The sequence below is a fragment of the Leopardus geoffroyi genome, chromosome C2 (genome assembly GCF_018350155.1).
Source record: "Leopardus geoffroyi isolate Oge1 chromosome C2, O.geoffroyi_Oge1_pat1.0, whole genome shotgun sequence".
NCBI lineage: Eukaryota > Metazoa > Chordata > Mammalia > Carnivora > Felidae > Leopardus > Leopardus geoffroyi.
The window spans coordinates 68449672-68470911 of record NC_059333.1 but is presented as its reverse complement, the minus strand read 5'-3'; the positions used below and the strand labels follow the sequence as shown (position 1 = coordinate 68470911).

At 37.4% G+C, this 21240-nt stretch overlaps 1 protein-coding gene and 1 non-coding gene across 3 annotated transcripts in view; one reads left to right on the top strand and one right to left on the bottom strand.

Moving 5' to 3' along the window:
- Window positions 1-21240, top strand: part of HSPBAP1 (HSPB1 associated protein 1) — a 58199-nt gene that overhangs the window by 10229 nt on the left and 26730 nt on the right. For both annotated transcript variants that reach the window (XM_045502269.1, XM_045502268.1), the window contains exons 2-3: window positions 7963-8148; window positions 15351-15532. In XM_045502269.1, the coding sequence (XP_045358225.1) occupies window positions 7963-8148; window positions 15351-15532 (368 nt within the window). The remainder of the gene's footprint in view (window positions 1-7962; window positions 8149-15350; window positions 15533-21240) is intronic.
- Window positions 4796-4868, bottom strand: TRNAR-UCU. Its single transcript has one exon. It is a non-coding gene; the product is annotated as a tRNA-Arg (tRNA).

Sequence of the window (21240 nt, the reverse complement as noted above, 5' to 3'; positions counted from 1 at the left end):
GTTATCACCAGCAGGAAAAGGTAGATAAGAATTATCTTGATAAGGGAGGACACTTTTCACAGAGGAATTTATCTCCTGCTTTTAAAAGAAGGAAGATCTCTCCCAGTCCCAGCAACAGTGCACTAACCACCACTTGCAGCCAATGAGAAACCACCAAAACCTCCAACTCTTGTCCTTCTCCAGTGAACTTTTGTTCAAAATAACCCTTCCCAATTTCCTCCTAAAGTCAGTTTGCTGGTCCTGAATTGTAATTCCTCCGCTATTCCCAAATAAGCTCATTTTGCTGGTAAAATAATGGGCAGTTTTAAGGTTGACATTCGCAAGGAAGTATCTTATTCCAGAGTTGCAGGGACTTGAGTTCTTATAGAACTGACACTTTTACATGACTGGATTTACTCTTCCTCAGTTGGAGATGCCATATTCTCTCTGTCATTTTTTTTCTCATTTTTAAAAGAGAAAATGGGGAAAGGGGGCAGGGGAGCTTAAAGAAAAGCAGAAGCTTCTATGGTCTTAAAAAGTAAAAGAGTTTCCATGCTAGAGCATATATGTAATTCATATGTAGCTAAAATACTTTATATTCAATAAGGACAAATATCAGATAAACTATACTGTTGAATTTTTTTTTTTAATTTTTTTTTTCAATGTTTATTTATTTTTTTTTTGGGGACAGAGAGAGACAGAGCATGAACGGGGGAGGGGCAGAGAGAGAGGGAGACACAGAATCGGAAACAGGCTCCAGGCTCCGAGCCATCAGCCCAGAGCCCGACGCGGGGCTCAAACTCACAGACCGCGAGATCGTGACCTGGCTGAAGTCAGACGCTCAACCGACTGCGCCACCCAGGCGCCCCTATACTGTTGAATTTTTAAACTATACTGTTGGTTAAAAATAACATGAAATTTATCATCTTAACCATTTTTAAGAAAGTACAACTCAGTAGAGTTAAGTATATTCACACTGTTGTGAAACAGATCTCTAGAACTTTCTTCATCTTGCAAATCTGAAACTCTGTACCCAGAGTTTCCTCTTTTCTCCCTCCCCTCAGTCCCTGGTAACTGCCATTCTACTTTGTACCTATGAATTTGACCATTTTAGGTACCTCATGTAGGTAGAATAATGCAATAGATGTCTTTTTGTGACTGGCTTTTACTTAGTATGGTGTCTTCAGGCTTATGCATGTTGTAGCACATGACAGGATTTCCTTCCTTTTTAAGGCTGAATGATATTCCACTGTGTGATGGATGTTTGGTTTGCTTCCACCTTTGGGCTGTTATGAATAGTGTTGCTATGAATATGGATGTGCAAATATCTTTTTAAGACTCTGCTGTTGAATATTTTTATGAATAGATAAATAGCCATTTTATTTGGAAATATGGAAAATTTACTTAGCGGAATCAGAAGAGCTAGATGGAAATATTTTGGTAGAAATTTTGAAGATAATTTTGGAGGATTTTAAAGAACTTTAGTCTTTGAGAAGCTATTCTTTCTAGTATCAACTTCACTTAAAATATAGATTTGCTTTTCCTTTACGTTTTGGACCAGTATAACTTTTGAACTTGTAAGTCTTATTTATGAGCCATTTTCTGGCCCTAAATGGATTTTCTGGCTTTGCTGGGCAAGAGTCACAAGTGGAAGAGGATGGGAAGAAAAGGATGGGAGGTATCCAGCATGTAACTGTCTCTTGTTCCCAGGCTGAAATCGCTTGGGTGTTTGCTACTATACCAAACAGTGGTATTGGAAAGATTATGCCATAACAGCTTCAATACTTCTATTTATGGTTTCTTCAGTGGCACCACCTGCTAGACCTTGAAATTCAAACTCTTTATGACTAGTTGCCATTTTAATTAAGCATTTTATTAACTTGCAATAGAATTTTCTTCATTTCTATTGCCTTTTTTTCCCCCTTAACTAGGCTCCATGCCCAGCATGGAGACCAATATGGGGCTTGAATTTACAACCCTGCGATCAAGACCTGAGCTGCTGCAATCAAGAGTCAGATGCTTAACTGACTGAGCCACCCAGGTGTCCTGTATTGACATTTTTTTTTTTTAAGTTTATTTGAGAGAGTGAGAGGGCAAGCGTCCAAGTGGGGAGGGGCAGAGAGAGAGAGAGAGAGAGAGAGAGAGAATCCCAAGCAGGCTCCATGCTGTCAGCACAGAGCCCTACTTGGGGATTGAACCCATGAACTAAACTGAGATCATGACCTGAGCTGAAATCAAGAGTCGGATGCTTAACCAACTGAGCCACCCAGACGCCACCCCTGTGTTGACATTAAAAAAAAATTTTTTTTAAATGCTTATTCATTTTTGAGAGAGAGAGAACGAGCAGGGGAGGGGCAGAGAGAGAGGGAGACGCAGAATCTGAAGCAGGCTCCAGGCTCTGAGCTCTCAGAGCCTGACTTGGAGCTCAACCTCATGAACCGTGAGACCATGACCTGAGCCAAAGTCGGACGTTTAACCAACTGAGCCACCCAGGTGCCCCTGTATTGATGTTTTAATTTTTTTTTTTCAACGTTTATTTATTTTTGGGACAGAGAGAGACAGAGCATGAACGGGGGAGGGGCAGAGAGAGAGGGAGACACAGAATCGGAAACAGGCTCCAGGCTCTGAGCCATCAGCCCAGAGCCCGACGCGGGGCTCGAACTCACGGACCGTGAGATCGTGACCTGGCTGAAGTCGGACGCTTAACCGACTGCGCCACCCAGCTGCCCCTGTATTGACGTTTTAAAATAGTGGCTATAAAATAAAAAATTACCTTTGTTGTAAGTTTTACCACTTGGTCTTTAGTACAAATACAGTAATTTTGTTAAGAGGTACTTGCATAATTCCGTGAATGTTTTCATGAATAATGTTCATTATTTTTTACCCTAATATCTACCATTCAGAAGCTTTAAAATACCTTGTATGTATATACAGTAGTTGTCAGATTGAAGAAACTATCATAGGCTTACATGTATATGTTTAGAATAATTTAGCTCACCATGCCAGGACCCAGTTTCTGATTTACTCTTCTGTCAACTTCTGAAAGTTTTTAAAGATTTTAATAAAATGTAATAAAATTTAATTGAAAACTTATGGTTATTAACATTTCTATTAAAATTATACCTGACATGAGAGATGAGTTAATTTCAGTTTCAGGATCTGTGTCTTTGTTGCATTCTATCAGTAGTAGGAGTGAATTCTGGATACTTGGTAAATTTTCCTTATTCTCATCTTGAATTCTAAATCTCAGATATAAAGCCAAGCCATGTATTAATCAACTGAAGGCAGATTGCTAACAAATTCAGAGAAATTATCTTGTAGTTTGCATTAATTAAAGAAAAATTGCTGAGAAAAAGGCAATTTGCTTTTTGATCATGTTTCACTATCTCCAAAGAGTTAGTTGAAACCAAAGCTGTAATCAATTGTCTGAACAACATACTATGTTTAGAAGGAAAAAAGACTCTTGTGCAACACCTAGTTTCTAAGTCATCTCATTAGAAATTGCTTCATGCTCAGGGGCGCCTGGGTGGCGCAGTCGGTTGAGCGTCCGACTTCAGCCAGGTCACGATCTCGCGGTCCGTGAGTTCGAGCCCCGCGTCGGGCTCTGGGCTGATGGCTCAGAGCCTGGAGCCTGTTTCCAATTCTGTGTCTCCCTCTCTCTCAGCCCCTCCCCCGTTCATGCTCTGTCTCTCTCTGTCCCAAAAATAAAATAATAAACGGAAAAAAAAAAAAATTTTAAGAAATTGCTTCATGCTGCAAGTTTAGACCTAGATACATTTATCCTTTAAAGGCTGTCAAAGTTGCTTCAGAATTTTTATAGCTCTTTGCATATATTCCTGCCTTGGAGTAACTGAGCGCATCCCTAGGCTATTTAATTAATACAATGTAGATTGCATTCTTCTTTAAAGGAAATTGTAACACTTAAATTTGTTAATTTAATGGCCCAGTTCATTGTTGATTAAACTATCAGAAGCCAAATTACTTTTATCTCACAAGCAGCTGATTGTTTTATTTCATTGGTAGGCTTGAGATTCTGTAAATATGCTAATTTCTTGTTAAAGTGAGCATCCTACTGCTCTGTTCTGCACACGCTTTATAGCACTTTTTATTCATTTAGCAAATGTTTGAGCATTTAATATATTTCAGCCACTGGGCTAGATGCTTTCTCAGCAAATTTTACTTTTTAGGGGTCTCCTATTAAATAACTTCTGGGATGTGTGGGATTTTTAGATCAGATCATTAAATATTTTTTATTTAATGAAAAAATATTTCTTTGAAACTGTTCTGTCAGAACACTACTCATGTGTTACTAATGACCATGTATTTATTTGTGGAAGGGTGGCAAGATATATCTTACCCAAATAGGAGAACTCTTTTGGGAATGTTCAAAGCCAGATCCATTGGCTCTGGTTAAAATAAGCAGAATAAATAAATCCCTACCCCAAAAGGTCTGATGCTTCTCTTTTTCTCTGCCCTTTAAAGTTCTAAAAGCAAAGTGTTCAAAGCTAGAATATTTCACAACTGTAGAAATGAAAGAATGCTATTATAGGCTCAGACCAGCCATGATTCATTCAGTGGAAGTCACAGAGTATTTTATAGAGAGAATAGGGTCGTCCTTGAAAACAATAGCCTCAGAAGGCAAGGTGTTAAACCAGTTATGAACTATTAGCAGTCTTGACTATAAGAGTTCATTTTTATATGTGAAAGGATTCAGGAGGTAGAATTTTGCAGTTTTTGTATTCTTTCAGCTGAGGTTTGCTATTTAATGGGCCTTTAAAATTTTTTTTTAAATTAAAAAAATGTCAAGTAATCTTTATGCCCAACATGGGGTTTGAACCCATCTGCCTGAGATCAGAAGTCACATGCTCTACCAACTGAGCCAGCCAGGCACTCCCTGGGCCTCTCTTTTATCTCTCAAAGGAGCTAAACATGTCTGTTTTTCAGGCAAAATATAGAAGAGAAGGCAAAGGACAAAAACACTGACTCAACAACGTCCAGATACATCTCTGGCCACTCCTGTCTGCAAAGGAGTCTAGGAATTGTAATTTTTCAGCCACACCCATTGCTCAAAGTTCTGTTAGTAAGGAAGAAGAGAGTGGGTATTGGATAAGGTAGGCAACTAGCAGTCTCTACTACAGCTATTACTCCACTACCCCCTGCCCACATGCGCACAAACCAAAACATTCCTCTCTCCCCAACAGCATGTATGGATTTATTATCCATTAATCGGCCTAAAGGTTTCCTTAACTTTTTTCTCTTTTCAGATTATATATACTCTCTCTCCTGAGTTTGTAGTGCCAGTGTGGGTCCCACGGTTTTAATTCTCTAGAAGCAGTCTTGTGCAGTGGAAAGAGCATGGGACTTGGGATCAAGCAATGTGACTGGTGGTTCCAGTTCATCACTGGTGTGCTGACCTTTGACATCTGAGCTTTCTAGTCTTCCTTTGGATAATGGAAATAAAATGCCTTCTCTGCCAGTGTTTTATAGGCTTCTAAGAGGATCAGATGAGCAGTTTTAATGTATATAAAAGTACATGGCAAATAGTAAAGCATCATATGAGTAAATATATGGTATTGTTATGATGATGATGATGTTCAAAACCAAACTCTTCATCTTCCCACTAGAATGAGCTGTTGCTCCTAACTTTTTTTTTTTTATGTCAAGTCGGAATCTGGAAACCTTTGTCTCCCTTATAGCTGCATCTGCCTCCCATCCCACATTCTTTAGTTGTAATAGTCTTTGATATTATTCGGTTAGAATTTCTTTATCTCTACCATCTCTGCCTTCCTTACTGCCACCCTGTGTTGTTCAGGGCCTTACTATACACGTCTTACTTGGCTAGTACATCAGCTAAGTCCAGTCCAACCTTTACGTCTCCACACATTTCTACATAGCCCTTACTTTTATTGTTTAATGGATATAATGTACCATGGGAGAAATTTACATAATATTTAGTAATATTCAGTAAATATTTTTCTACTTTTAGACATTCGGCTGTTTATATTTTCAGTTTTTATATTACGGTAATAGATATTTTATGTGTATGTGTGTACATATATAATATATATGAATATGCACATAGCTGATGATTATTTTGTTAAAAGCAAATTCCTATAACATGAGTTACTAGGTTAATGGGTGGTTATTTGAGACTTCTTCATTTTTCCAGTTGTATGCCAAAGGATAGCACTAAGTTATATGCCACAGACAATGGAGTATTATCATGAATGCATTGGAGCTTCTCATAGTCTAGCAAAACTTAAAAAATGTATAATAAAAAATACAACCTGTTCATTTTCATGTACATGGAATCCAGGCACTCCCAAGTCCAGGAAGATTTGGTGTGTCATGATCTCAGTAACCTTGTACTGACATATTTATAGGCTAGTATGGGTCAAGACCGCTACTGTGAATTTATCAAACATGTCAAAAGTGCAAAACAATAATCTCAAGGAAATACAGAAAATTTTATTCCTGGTTACATTCTGTTTCCCTTATAGGCTCTTCAGCACTTAAAGATAAGCTTGAGCTTCATTACTTTGAGACCTAAGGATTCCCTGTCTCCTCCTCCCTCCATGTAGCCCCCACACAACCCCCAGCTCTTCTACCTGCCTTTCCCTCTGAGCGTCCACACTCATCTCCTCACTCGGGAGCCCTCAGTGTGTAGACAGTGACAGACTGTCCTCAGATGTCTTGCTTACTTTCATCAAGTCTTTAGGGAAAGATTCTGAGTGTTTGTCCTTGTCTGAGAAGAGAGACCAAATTGACTTAAATTTCCATTTTCTTTAAAAACAAACCTTACATTCAGACAAGTATGAATTAATCAAGTTCCTTGATAACTCCTTCCCCATCCCTCTTCCTTTTATGAGAAAGTTTAGAAGAAAGTTGGATGCTGTGAGAATTTGGATTATTTATGAGCTTTCCTTAATTTTTTGAATTAAGTATAAGTACAGAATAGGTAATGAATTACAGGGTTTAGCTGATTGTTCTAGAGAATCAAATATATACTTATGATTATATATATATATATATATATATATATATATATATATATATATATATATAAAGAATCAGTGTATGAAGCGCTTTTTAACTTTCCCATACAACTTTCATCTTAAGATGTCTATAAGGAGAAACTTTCTTCTTCTTTTATTTAACAAATACTTATCATTACCATCCTCTCCAGGATTAATAGTCTATGATTCTGTGAAATTTATTGAAGTACTCAGTAAGTTACGGTATTCGTTTGTACATATCCCTTATACTGTTTATAGATGCAGTTGAAGTCAAGGACTAACACTGATACCCATCCTAGTACATCTTTTACGTTTAAAAAAAAAAAATGTGTAAGCTGATTTATTTATTTTGAGAGAGAGAGCACAAGCAGGTGAGGGGCAGAGAGGAGAGACAGAATCCCAAGCAGGCTCCATGCCATCAGTGCAGAGCCTAAACTCATGAACCTTGAGATCATGACCTGAGCCGAGATCAAGAGTCAGATGCTTAACCGACTGAGCCACCCAGGTGCCCCTGTCTTTTTAAATCTTGAAATAAAAATAATCCCCCTCACCCCGTTGACTGATTCAGTAGTCTTTTTGGGTAAACACATGGTAAGGCAAGTAGAATTCTTGCTGGCTCCAGCACCCCTAGTTGATCCAGCATAGTTCCCATCAGTGTTTCACACTGTTTTCAAAAAATGATGGTTTTAAAGGTTAAATGTAATTGAAAAGCCTTTTTTAAAAACATTTTTGACATTGAAAATTGTGCATATTTTCCAATGTTCAAAATTTAATATGAGAAAAATAATTTAAGAATTATGGTTTTTGAGGTCAAATATTTATGTAAATTGTAATAAATGAAGTGTAAAATGTATAATTACATAGAAAGATTTACCATAATAGAAATGATATTAGCTATTATTTCTTTGTATTATATGAAATAACTTTATAGTTATCTCCCTGCCGCTCTATTTATTTCTCTCCCTAGGTGAACATATCAAACCTTTTACACCAGAGAAAGCAAAAGAAATTATAATGTCTTTACAACAACCTGCAATCTTCTGTAACATGGCTGTTGATTGGCCAGCACAACACTGGACTGCTGAACACCTTTCTGAGGTCCTTCATGGCAAGCAGATACGATTCAGGATGGGAATGAAAAGAACAGATACAGGTAGGACTATGAGTAATCGTAATAATAATGCCTCTTCAATAGCATTCCCGTATTCTTAGCAGTGGTTTCCTTATCTCTAGGGAATCCTTTATTTCGAATCCTGTTTTTGACTATTGCAGATAGGAAGGTTTTATTGGAAGTTTTAGATGGACAGTTTGTGTTAAGGTTTTTTTTAGACTAAACAACCTATAGTTGATAACCTTACATAAAATGTATTTGTTCATGTATCATGGCTCATTGAATGTGGTAGACGCTTAAGATTTCTTAATGTGCTATTCTTTATGTTCCCCTGTGACTGAAAAAGATTAATACTAATCTAACAGTCTCTTTTACTTTTGACTCACGTAGAATGTGCCCTTTCATTTGTGGCTTCAGGCTCTATATTTATAGTGCTTACTCTTGGTTGTAATTGTATCTTTCTGCTTTATCAGCTGTCTGACCTCTATGGCACTGCATAAATGTGAGAAGTATGTAAAGCTGGGGTTTTTTTCATCCTCTTAAACAGATTTTGCCAGCTCCTCCTTCTTCCCTCAAGACTTGTAACATTTCGATATTTTGCCTTATAGTCAGATAAAGCAGTTACTGTGAACTCTAAAAATTAATTTAAAGGAAAGAAACAGCGCTGCTTTTAATCTAAAGGAACCCATGACCATTGTCTGGCTTCAGAATGTGTTTAACTTCTATTTAAATATGGGCAAGTTTGCTAGTCTAGAATTTCACAGTGTTTGAAGCATTGCTGTGAAGTGGCTCTATGAATATCTACTAATAACTCAGAGGGAACTAGAAAATTACCCAATTTCCCTTCTAGCTTCTCCAAGCTTCCTTCTCTCATGCTGATCTTCTAGCATATCTCCCAAGAGCTATGTGGTTTATGGTGTCTAGAACACTCTCATACTCATGGCAGGTAGAGCAGGCTTAATACCTCAAACTCTTTGGCATCTCATTCTAATCATAGATCAAAATGTTTACTGTATTTTAAAATTAAATGCTAGACCAGCACAAGGCACATAAAAATTCATCTTGTACTTTTTCTTTCTTGATTTTAGGCAAATAAATCTCTCCAGTGAAGTGTCTTTTAGACAATAATTAGGAGATAAATAAGAATTGTAATTTTTTCACACTGTGGTTAGGCTCTAACTATAATACTACCTTTAATTGCTAACAGTTATTGAGAGCTATTGTGTCAGGCAGTGTTCTGAGTGCTTTATACATATTAATTCTCTTAACCTTCTTCAAACCCTCTTAGAATGGTACTATTATAAGCCTATTTTATAGATGAGGCACAGTGATTTGACATTTTCAAGCTACACTTAAGCATAAAAGAAAAAGAAAGTAGAAAGTCTCTGTACTTTTGAGCAACTGCTCTGAGTTTTTACTGATGATAATTTTTTAAAGTTTATATGCAATTCACATGATATAAAATTTATCATTTAAAAATATACAATTCAGTGGTTTTAGCATATGCATCATGTAGTACAACCATCACCACTGTCTAATTCCAGAACATTTCATCACCCCATCACCCCATAAGGAAGCCCAGTACCTGTTAAACAGTCACTCTCCACTCCCCATCTTACCCTCAGATTTTGGCAACCACTAGTCTGCTTTCTGTTTGTTGTTGTTGTTTTAATTTTTTAATGTTTATTTTTGAGAGAGAGAGAGAGACAGGCAGAGTGTGAGCGGGGTAGGGGCAGAGAGAGAGGGAGACACAGAATCCGGAGCAGGCTCCAGGCTCTGAGCTGTCAGCACAAAACCCCATGTGGTGCTCAAACTCGTGAGCCATGAGATCATGACCTGAGCCTTAACTTACTGAGCCACCCAGGCACTCCTGCTTTCTGTTTTTATAGATTTGCTTATTTGGGACATTTCATATAAATGGACTCATTCAGTATGTGGCCTTTTGTGTCTAGCTTCTTTCACGTAGCATGTTTTCCAGATTCACCCATGTCGTAGCATATATCTGTACTTCATTTATTTTTATTGCTGAAATTTATTTATCCTGATCATATGTATATACCACATTATGTTTATCCACTCATCAGTTAATGGACATTTGTGTTGTTTCCACTTTTTGACTATTATGGATAATGCTACTTTGAACATTTATGTACACATTTTTATATGGGTGTGTGTTTTCATTTCTCTTGGGATTATACCTAGAAGTAGAATTGCTGAGTCATGTGGTAATCTGTGTTTAACCTTTCGAGGAACTGAACCATGTCTTGAGCAGTTTCTCTTGATGTTAAATATGACTTTTAAGTTTTGTTTATTTATTTTGAGAGAGAGAGAGAGAGCACGCGAGTGAACAGTGGGGAGCAGAGAGAGAGAGAGAGAGAAAGAGAGAGAGAATCCCAAGCAGACTCTGAGCCCGACTTGGGGCTCAAACCCACAAACCATGAGATCATGACCTGAGTCGAAACCAAGAGTGGGATGCTTAACCAGCTGAGCTACCCAGGTGCCCCTAAATGTGACTTTTAAATGGCTACCAAGGGGTGCCTGGGTGGCTCAGCTGGTTAAGTGTCCAACTTCAGCTCAGGTAATGATCTTACAAGCAATGATAACTTTGTTTCCTTCCTATTGAATATGTATTTTTTTTCCCTTTTAGTTGCAGGTATGGCGTTCATTTATTTATTTAGAGAACCATTTTTTTTTTCATTTAAATTTTAGTTAACATACAGTGCAATATTGGTTTCAGGAATAGAATTCAGTGATTCATCACTTACATACAGCACCCAGTGCTCATCACAAGTGCCCTCCTTGGTACCCCATCACTCATCTAGCTCCTCTCCCACCCACCTCCCTCCATCAACCCATAGTTTGATCTGTGTTGTTAAGAGTCTTTTGTGGCTTGTTGAATATATTTCGTATTTTTGTTTTAGGTCTTGGTTTGAGTTTTTCTAGAATGCTTGAGGTAATAGTAATTATACTTTGAATTATATGTATATCTTAGTTCATTTTAGGAAGCAGATAATGATATCTCGTAGGTCTTTGAAAACATTCTGGATCAAACTCATTTGCCAACATACATGCTCAGTGGCAATACTATACCTCAACTGGCAGTAATTTGGCAAAACATCTGTAGAAAGAACCCTAAACAGGTGGGGGTGCAATGATGATCAAAAGTCCTTCCCAGTACCTGTATTCCATGCAGTGTTTGTTGCTTATAAAATGATGAAGTCTAACAAAATGGAGACATACTTGTTCCTCTGCTCTGCAAAAAATATTTTAGGACTCCCTTTTATGAGAGTTAAAAGCAAACTCAACTTACACACTACTTCCAAATCCTGAGCTCAGTCAAGCTGCGTCTTACCTAACGCTTTGACAGTTAAGTGGGATGAAAATTGCCGCTGCCTAGGCTACTTCAACATGAAATGAAAGAACAATAATAATAAAGTTGGAAAGGAATAATTGCATTGCAAAAAAATAAACTAAGAAAAACAGCTGTGCTACCCAGAAAGAAATTGTCATAACAGAATGAAAACAGTACCTTTGGTGCTGCTACTTCCTGGAAGGAAAATATCAAAAGAATTCTATTTTGAAATCACTATGTAAGTGAAAAAGTCTGTCATTTCCATTCATCCCATTCATAGTAATTTTCTCCTGACAGTAACAGTTCTCACATGTAATTTTTTCACTCTTGGATTTTTATTTTTTAAAGTACAGTTTGCTGTGACAGAACAGAGTCCCCTGATAAGGCTGCAACGCAGACATGGCTGTGAAAACTGGCCTTAACTCTGAAGTGCTGCTCTGTACCCCCAGGGGCAGATGTCTCAAGTAATGGTTTTAGTATTCAGTTCAATCGGTTGGATTAGTTTTATGAAGTGAGAATTCATAAGACAGTGCAATATCTTTAGGCTTCCATTGGAGCTTACTGAAATGATTATAAAATTACTCCTGTTTCCAAGCACCATGCAGCTTTCTTGCCACATGGGTTTTTGTTTGTTAAGAAACTCTGTGTGTTCCTATGTTGTTGGGGTAAATTCTTTTTTTTTTTAAGTTGGACAATTTTTTAAATATTTATTTTAAATTTTTTAATTTTTTAATTTACATCCAAGTTAGTCAGCATATAGTGCAACAATGATTTCAGGAGTTGAATCCAGCGATGCATCACCTACATATAACACCCAGTGCTCATCCCAACAAGTGTCCTCCTTAATGCCCCTTGCTCATTTAGCCCATCCCCCCACCCACACCCCCTCCAGCAACCCTCAGTCTGTTCTCTGTATTTAAGAGTCCCTTACGTTTTGTCCCCCTCCCTGTTTTTATATTATTTTTGCTTCCCTTCTCTTATGTTCATCTGTTTTATGTCTTAAATTCCACGTGAGTGAAGTCCTATGATATTTGTCCTTTTCTGACTAATTTTGCTTAGCATAATACCCTCTAGTTCATCCACATAGTTGCAAATGGCAAGATTTCATTCTTTTTGATTGCCAAGTAATACTCTATTGTGTATATATACCACATCTTCTTTATCCATTCATCTGTCAATGGGTATTTGGGCTCTTTGCAATTTGGGCTATTGTCAATAGTGCTGTTATAAACCTTGGGGGTGCATGTGCCCCTTTGAAATAGCACACCTGTATCCCTTGGATAAATACCTAATAGTGCACTTGCTGGGTCATAGAGCGGTTGTATTTTTAACTTTCTGAGGAACCTCCAGACTGTTTTCCAGAGTTGCACCAGTTTGTATTCCCACCAGCAGTGCGAAAGAAATCCTCTTTCTCCGCATCCTCGCCAACATCTGTTGTTGCCTGAGTTGTTAATGTTAGCCATTCTGACAGGTGTAAGGTGGTATCTCATTGTGGTTTCGATTTGTATTTCTCTGATGATGGGTGATGTTGAGCATTTTTTCATGTGTCGGTTGGCCATCTGGATGTCTTCTTTGGAAAAGTGTCTATTCATGTCTTTTGCCCATTCACTGGATTTTTTGTGTTTTGTGTGTTGAGTTTGAAAAGTTTTTTATAGATTTTGGATACTAACCCTTTACCTGGTATGTCATTTGCAAATATCTTCAACAATTTTTTTTTTTTTTTTACTGTTTATTTTTTGAGAGAGTGAGAGAACTGGGGAGGGGCAGAGAGAGAGGGAGACAGAGGATTCGAAGCAGGCTCTGTGGTGTTAGTGCAAAGCCTGGTGTGGAGATTGAACCCACGAACTGTGAGATCATGACCTGAGCCAAAGTCAGATGCTTAACCAACTGAGCCACCCAGGTGCCCCTGGGGTAAATATATACACACACACACACACACACATACACACACACACACACACACACACACACACACCCATATACACACACACATACACTGATGGGTTACTGTTCTAAGTCCTTCTTAAAACTTGTCAAATTTTAAAAGTTCTTAAATATGCAGATTTTAATCTTTTAGATAAATATACTTTTGTAAAGTTTTCCTACTTCTCAAAGTCAGGTGACAAGTTGACGAAGTAGACCTAGGATGCCTCCTTGACACCCCCTCCCCTCTATTCTCTGCCATTCTAAGGTTATAGGAAAAAGAGAGGTGGAGGAGAGAAAGATGGTCAAGATAATCCTAAGTAGTTCAGGGAGAAATGGAGGGAAAAGTTAAAGGTGTTGAAAGAAGAGTTTGAATGCCCTTCTCCTCTTACTACTAATTTGACTAACTTTTGAAGGGCCCCAAGTAAATATAAGAATCAGAATTAGTGCCTGTTACTGAGAATCTACTTTGTTTCAGACATTGTGCTAACTGATTTACACATAGTAGATCTATATCTCTTGAAAGGATTTCATGCTGATCATAATCAGGTTTCTTGAATATTAACTTCCCAACACGCATTTGAAATATTCTGCTTATTGGGGCACATGGGTGGCTCAGTCGGTTAAACATCCGACTCTTGATTTTGGCTAAGGTCATGATCTCACAGTTCGTGGGTTCAAGCCCCGTGTGGGGCTCTGTGCCGACAGCATGGAGCCTGCTTAAGATTCTGTCTCTCCCTCTCTCTGCCCCTCACCTGTTCATGCTCACTTGTGTGCTCGTTCTCAAAATAAATAACAAATAACACTTTAAAAAAATATTCCGCTTGTTACAAAAAAAAATTCATTTTTCACTATTTAGAAGAATAGTTCTTGTATAAATGAGTCCAACATCCATAAATGGACAGACAATTGTCTTCTCTCTAAGGTTTCCTCACCAACACTCTTCTCTGGGTCTTTGCTTTTTCCTATGTGTCTATGACACAAAATTGGCATTTAATTATGTCATGCCCCAAATTTCCTATTATTCTGGTTGAAGCTTTATATTTGTCTGAATATATTATCAACTCAAGAGTATTACCTGTCTCTTTTATGCAAGTCTGAGCACAGTGCTAATTACAAATTAGGAACTTAATAAATGATTCTGAAATAAATGAGTTAATGAATAAATGAACAGACAGTAAGTCTGCCATTGGCCACTTAATAATTCTGAGGAGCTATGTATAAAGTCAGAAAATTTTCAAAAGACTGTTTTTTGTTATTGCCTTTTTTCCTTTTTAATCTGAAGAAGTAGTTCTCAAACTTTTTGGCTTCAGGACCCTTTGCCAACTCCCTTTGTTGAGTTCTCCAGTGCAGAGAAGATTGGCATGACTCCTGCACAAGGATGATGCAACTTCACAAAGCATTCCATATCTTTTGTAATATTTGGAAAAACAATAAATGCCATACCTTTAAAATAAATTATTGAGTTCCCCAACGAGCTTTTGCCAGTATGGATTATATCTAGTGATGCTTACCATATTGTAAATTAAAACTGAGACGTTTTAAAAATACAAAAACATAAACACGTATTCCACTAGCTATCTCTGTAGTGACATCAACTAAGCTTCTAGAAAACTCCACCATACACTCGTGAGAGAATGAGAATGAAAAATGTCAGAGTATTATTGTGAAAATAGTTTAGACCTCACAGACCCCTGAAAAGGTCTTGGAAAATTAATAATCTAAAGTATACCACTGGATTACTAAATCAGGCTATATTAAGTGTAGTCTTTAAAAATCTTAACGTTAAAATCTTGTTTTTCACCTTTATGTTAAACCATGATATTGTGAGTACTGTAAATGGTTCTAATTATATCACACGCACAAAATTAATTTTTAATTGTTTCAAACTGTCTTCATTTTAAAAAAGCAACAATATTTGGAAACAGTGTTCAGTATACATTTAAGGTTGGGCTCTCTTACATTGCAGTTCCTCAGTTTGAAACTACATGTGGTTATGTAGAAGCTACACTTGAAGAGTTTCTGACCTGGAACTGTGACCAGTCTCCTCTTTCCGGACCTTTTAGAGATTATGATCATTCCAAATTCTGGGCTTATGCTGACTATAAATATTTTGTCAGCCTATTTGATGACAAGACAGATATTTTCGAGGTAAGTCAATACATTCCTTTCAATCATTGTAATAATTTACTCTTGTGAAAAGATCACAAATTAGAATCTCTCTGGTACTTTTTTCCTTCACTGTCTTTTTCTCAAAAGTAATCACTGTGAGTCTTAAGCATTTTATCCACTCAGGCTAAAAGATTTGTTCAGGAAAAGTATAATGTTTGGCTCCCACGGATGAGCAGCCTTGTCACTATTTTCCTACTCGCCGGACTTCTCACACACCCTCTCATTTGCCCTTAAACAGTGCCTGAGTTGGTTTGGAGTATATAGAAGCATAGATTGTGTATGGAACTTCATTTCCTCCTGACCTACATAGACGTTTTTATTCTGTTAGTGAGGCAGATGGAAGTACAGCACCGATTATTACATGAAGAAGCGTTGCTGAAATCCTGGAAGCATTCCAGGCTGCTGCTGCCACCATCCTGGCCTGCTCTCGGGGGAGGGGGTGGGGGGGGGCGGGCTTAGTCAGGTTTATGGCCTGAGGCAGAGTGCTCCTGCTATTTGAGTGCAGAAGTCCTGCAGAAGCATGGCAGTGCTTCCGGAAGTTAAGAATGTGGAAATTCTTTGTCAGGTGTTGACATAACTGACAACAGAGTTTGCAGACGACCATATCCTCTTTTAAATGATTTCTACCTCCCAACTGCTAGCTTATTTTGTGGGGTAATTTCGCAAATTCTCTGTTCTGGTTCCTGTGTTTTTCTTAGGCATGAGGCAGGATTGGGAGTAGTTCCAGGAAGCTGCTTGGATGACTCTGCCTTGCCCACAATCAGGTCAGGGCTCCAGAGTCCTTTATCCTGCCACTAGTCCTTTATCCAGAGAGGTATTTTGCCGTCACTGCAGGCTGTCATAACCCCCCTCTGCCCCCATCCAACTCCCTGGACTCCTCTCTTCCTGACCGTCACCATCAGGACTTGCCTCTCAAATAGGCTGATAGTCCTTAGACTCTTCTTTTTTTTTTCTTTTCTTTTTTTTAGTTTGTATTTAAATTCAAGTGTAGTTAATATACGGTGTAATATTTGTTTCAGGTGTACAATATAGTGATTCAGCACTTCCATACATCATCCAGTGCTCATCATGACAAGTGTACTCCTTATCCCCATCACGTGTTAGTTTTCCATTCAGCTTACATGTTTCTTTTTCACTTTGAGTCAAGGTGTAGATGCTGGGGTTTACATAGTTAAAGCTAAAGTTTTTTTAATTTTTTTTATTTTTTTATTTTTTTTTTTTCAACGTTTATTTATTTTTGGGATAGAGAGAGACAGAGCATGAACGGAGGAGGGGCAGAGAGAGAGGGAGACACAGAATTGGAAACAGGCTCCAGGCTCTGAGCCATCAGCCCAGAGCCTGACGCGGGGCTCGAACTCACGGGCTGCAAGATCGTGACCTGGCTGAAGTCGGACACTTAACCGACTGCGCCACCCAGGCGCCCCTAAAGTTTTTTTTAAAGTGCTTACTTAAATTTTGCTTTTTATAAAAAAAGGAAAACTATCACTTGTCTCATAATTGTTAGTTGAGGATATATTTTTATTCTCATTACTATGAAAGAAATGCATCAGCTTTGAAAATATTCAGTAGATACTTTCTGAATCCTAAGTCTATCCCAAATCTACTATTTATTCATTTTTAAATGATAATTTTGAGGTAATTTTTTTCCTTATAGAATTATCTGTGATCACTTTATGGATCTTTAACCCTGGAACATTTAGATATTGTAGTTAACTTTTAGAGTCTTTTATTATATTTCTTGTACTCTCACCCACCCTGTAGATTAGACTACTACTTTTTGCTCCATATTTCAGGTAAAACACTGTGTAATGGCAGTATTTATCAAGTACTTCTTGTACCTGGTGTTTTTCTAAGTGCTTTACATTTGTAACCATCACAGTAACCCTATGATATAATAATTATCCCTGTTTTAAGAAAAAAAGAGGCACAAAAATTCAACCTTTTCTGAAATTCTACAGCTAAAAAAAGAGTAACCCAAGCATTTTGTCCTCCAAGCTTTAACTGTTGCAGCGTATGCATACACAGGGTCTGAATACATTTAGTTCTTAAGGACCCTGTAGACAGGGGTAAGGACTTCTGTTCTGCTGAGTCTGGGCTCACTCTGCCTTGCGTGAATCTCTCATCTGACCCCATCAATTGTTCTGCCTCAGCCCAGGCATGACAGCACTGGGCAGACATGTGTCTTGTCCATTAAGTGTGGATATAAAAGGCCTTTTGGTTGTGTGCTGGAATTCTAATTGAGCCCTTATAGTATAAAACCTGATGTTTTTAGTTCAGTGAGTTTTTGTCAGCTCCCATTATGGGGATTAATTCTCTGGATCAAAATAGGCAAATCTGCTATGAACAACCAAGTTCATAATGATTATATCATTTTTTATCTCAGAAATTTCTGAACACCAGGTCTTCTTACATCCCAGGTACCTAAGTTGTTTTCCTTTTACCACTCTAATTCATTCAGTCACCGAGTCTTACAACTTACTATTTCAAGTTTTCTTCCATCTGTCATAAAATGGTGGGTAGTTAAACATTAAAATGGGTAAATTTAGGGGTGCCTGGGTGGCTCAGTCGGTTAAGTGTCAGGTCATGATCACACAGCTTGTGTGTTCAAGCCCCATGTCGGGCTCTGTGCTGACAGCTCAGAGCCTGGAGCCTACTTCAGATTCTGTGTCTCCCTCTCTCTCTCTGCCGCAACCCCCCCCCCGCCCCCACTTGTGCTCTGTCTCTCTCTTTCTCTCCTGAAAAGAAATAAACATTAAAAAAATTTTTTTATGGGTAAATTTTAAAAATCTTTATTAATTCACTTAAAATAATTATATGAGAATATAATAACATTTTTATAAAAATAACTATATTCAAGAGACGCCTGGGTGGCTTAGTCAGTTAAGCGTCCAAACTCTTGATCTGTGCTCAGATCATGTCCTCATGGTTCATAGGATTGAGCCCTATGTTGGGCTCTGCACTGACAGCATGGAGCCTGCTTGGGATTCTCTCTCTCCCTCTCTTTCTGCCCCTTCCCCCTCCTGCCCTCTCTCTCTCTCTCTCTCTCTCTCTTTCTCTCTCTCTCTCTCTCTCTCAAACTTAAAAAAAAAGAAAATAATTATATTCAGTAATTTTTTAAATGTTATAAGAAGAGTGGTATTGGGGTGCCTGGGTAGTTTATAAAGTTGGTGGAGCGTCCAATTCTTGATTTTGGCTCAGGTAATCATCTCATGGTTCTTGGAATTGAGTACCCCTGTGCTGAGCTCGGTGCTGACAGTATGAAGCCTGCTTGGGATTCTATTTCTCCATCTCTCTCTTCGCCAGTCCCCTGCATGTGTGCACACACACTCTCTCTCTCTCTCTCTCTCTCAAAATAAATAAACTTAAAAAAAAAAAAAGCTCTCAAGCTCATTTGTTTCATGATAACAGTTTCTAAAAATGATTTTCATTCTGTTCAGATATTTTCTAATTTCCCTTTTGATGTATTGTTTGACTTATGGATTATTTAAAAGTGTAATGTTTAGTTTCCAAATATTTGAGGATTATCTTTCTGTTGTTGATTTCTAATTTAAATCCATTTTGGTCAGAGAACATATTTGGTGTGAGTTTAGTCCTTTGAAATTTACTTTTTACTGCCCATAATATAGTCATTCTTGACTAATGTTCCAGGTGCACTTGAAAATAATGTGTATTCTGCTATTAATGTGTTTTATAAATATCAATTGTATCACATTGATTGTTTAAGTCTCCTGTGTGCTTACTGATTTTCTATACACTTGTTCTGCCCATTATATGGAGAGAGGTATGGAAATTCTCAACTATAGTTGTGTATATGTTTGTTTTTCAGTTTAGGTTGGTCAGTTTTTGCATCATGTATTCTGAAACTGTTATTAGGCTCATATGCATTTAGAATTACTATGTCCTCTTTAATGGATTGATCTTTTATTATCATGAAATGATCCTCTTTCTCCTGGGTTTTTCCTTGATCCGAAGTCTACTTTGCTTGGTTTGCTTTTGGATAGTGTTAGCATGAAAAAGGAATACTTACTATATGATTCCATTTTTATAAAATTATAGAACTTGCAAATAAATTTATAGTGATCGAAAAAAATCAAGAACAAGAGAGTAGAGATGGATGGGTTACTAAAGGTCACAGGGAAACTTGTCAAAATATTTGTCATCTTGATTGTAGCAGTGGTTTCTCAATATGTACACATATGTAAAAACTCCTCAAATTGTACACTTGAAATATATGCTGTTTATTATGCAGCAATTATACCTCAATAAAGTTGTTTTAAAAACAAAAGAATATAGTGCTGGTAGTACATTTTGGTTCCATTGTCTTGACACCAGCAGTTTTATTCACCATTTTTGTGTGTGTGTGCTGTCAATGCAAATGTCAACACAGTGAAATAAGCAAATAACATCTTAAAAGTATTATGAGCATAATTTCAACCTCACAAATTCTTTGAAATAGTCTCAGTGACTTCCAAGGGGTGTGTGGACCACCTTAAGAACTTCTGATTTACAATATTACTTCTGGTATTACTCTTCATTCCTCCACTTCTGACTTCTTGTCTCATCGATTCTAAAGCAATTTCTCCTGAAAATACATTCCAAGTCATGCTCCAGATTAAATATAGAAATATATTAATCATGTTCACAAACATTTTATGACTTAAAATTGTATAAGGATAGCATTTAAGACCCTCTAGTGTGACTGATATGACCTGTCTCCTATGCATATGTCCCAGTTGTCTCCTCATTGAGTGCTGGACCACTGTGTTCTGTGTCATTTTCTGACCTCTGCTTATTCTCTTCTCAGTTTCTGCCTATTAAACTTCTACTTTTTAGGGCCTGGCTCAGATTCAGTCTTGGCTATGAAGCCTCTCAACCACTGTACCCACAGCCATCCATCCCTTGCCTTCATTCCTATACATTTTATTTGGATTGTTATTTATATGACATAGAATGTTTGTGTCTTGTTCCTCTAACAATATCAGCTCTTTGGGAGCAGGGACTATGTATGTTCTATAACTTTTTATTCCTCCAAACTGGTAATATAGTGCTGCATATGTAATAGGTATTTGAATGATTACAGAAGACTCTTTTTTTTTCCTACTCTAACCATTTCTTGTTTTGATTGTTATTTGGTTTTAGCATCTTTCAGGGGATGTTTTAATTTATACCCCTAGTTTCACCTTTGTCAAATTTTCTGTGGCTTCTAATCAATTGTAGCATTTGTCAATCTTGATGAGAAATTCTTAGCTCTCTTCAGCCTTCTAGTTTTAGAAGTTTTTACTCATAGATTCTGAAGTTTCCATCTATTAACCCTTTTTTTCCCCACAAATTAAAATTATCCACTGATAAATATATAATATATACACTGATAAATGCACTGGTAAATATACTGATATGATTGGAAAATATCCTATAGCGTGACTTTCATGTATGGCAAATGAAATTAGCCCCACTATTTTTTAGTTATATATCATGTCATTAAGTAATCTAAGTAAAACTTTATTTGGAATATTTTTTTCTCTACTTCCCAAGAAAGATAGGGAATTTGTGACATTACCGCATAAAATTTCTTTCTCTCTCACTTATTAGGTAAGAATGGCAGGTGTTACCTTTTGTAATTATCAGTAAGTATCATCATAATTGAAGCTATTAAGAATCAACATATGGGGTGCCTGGGTGGCTCGGTT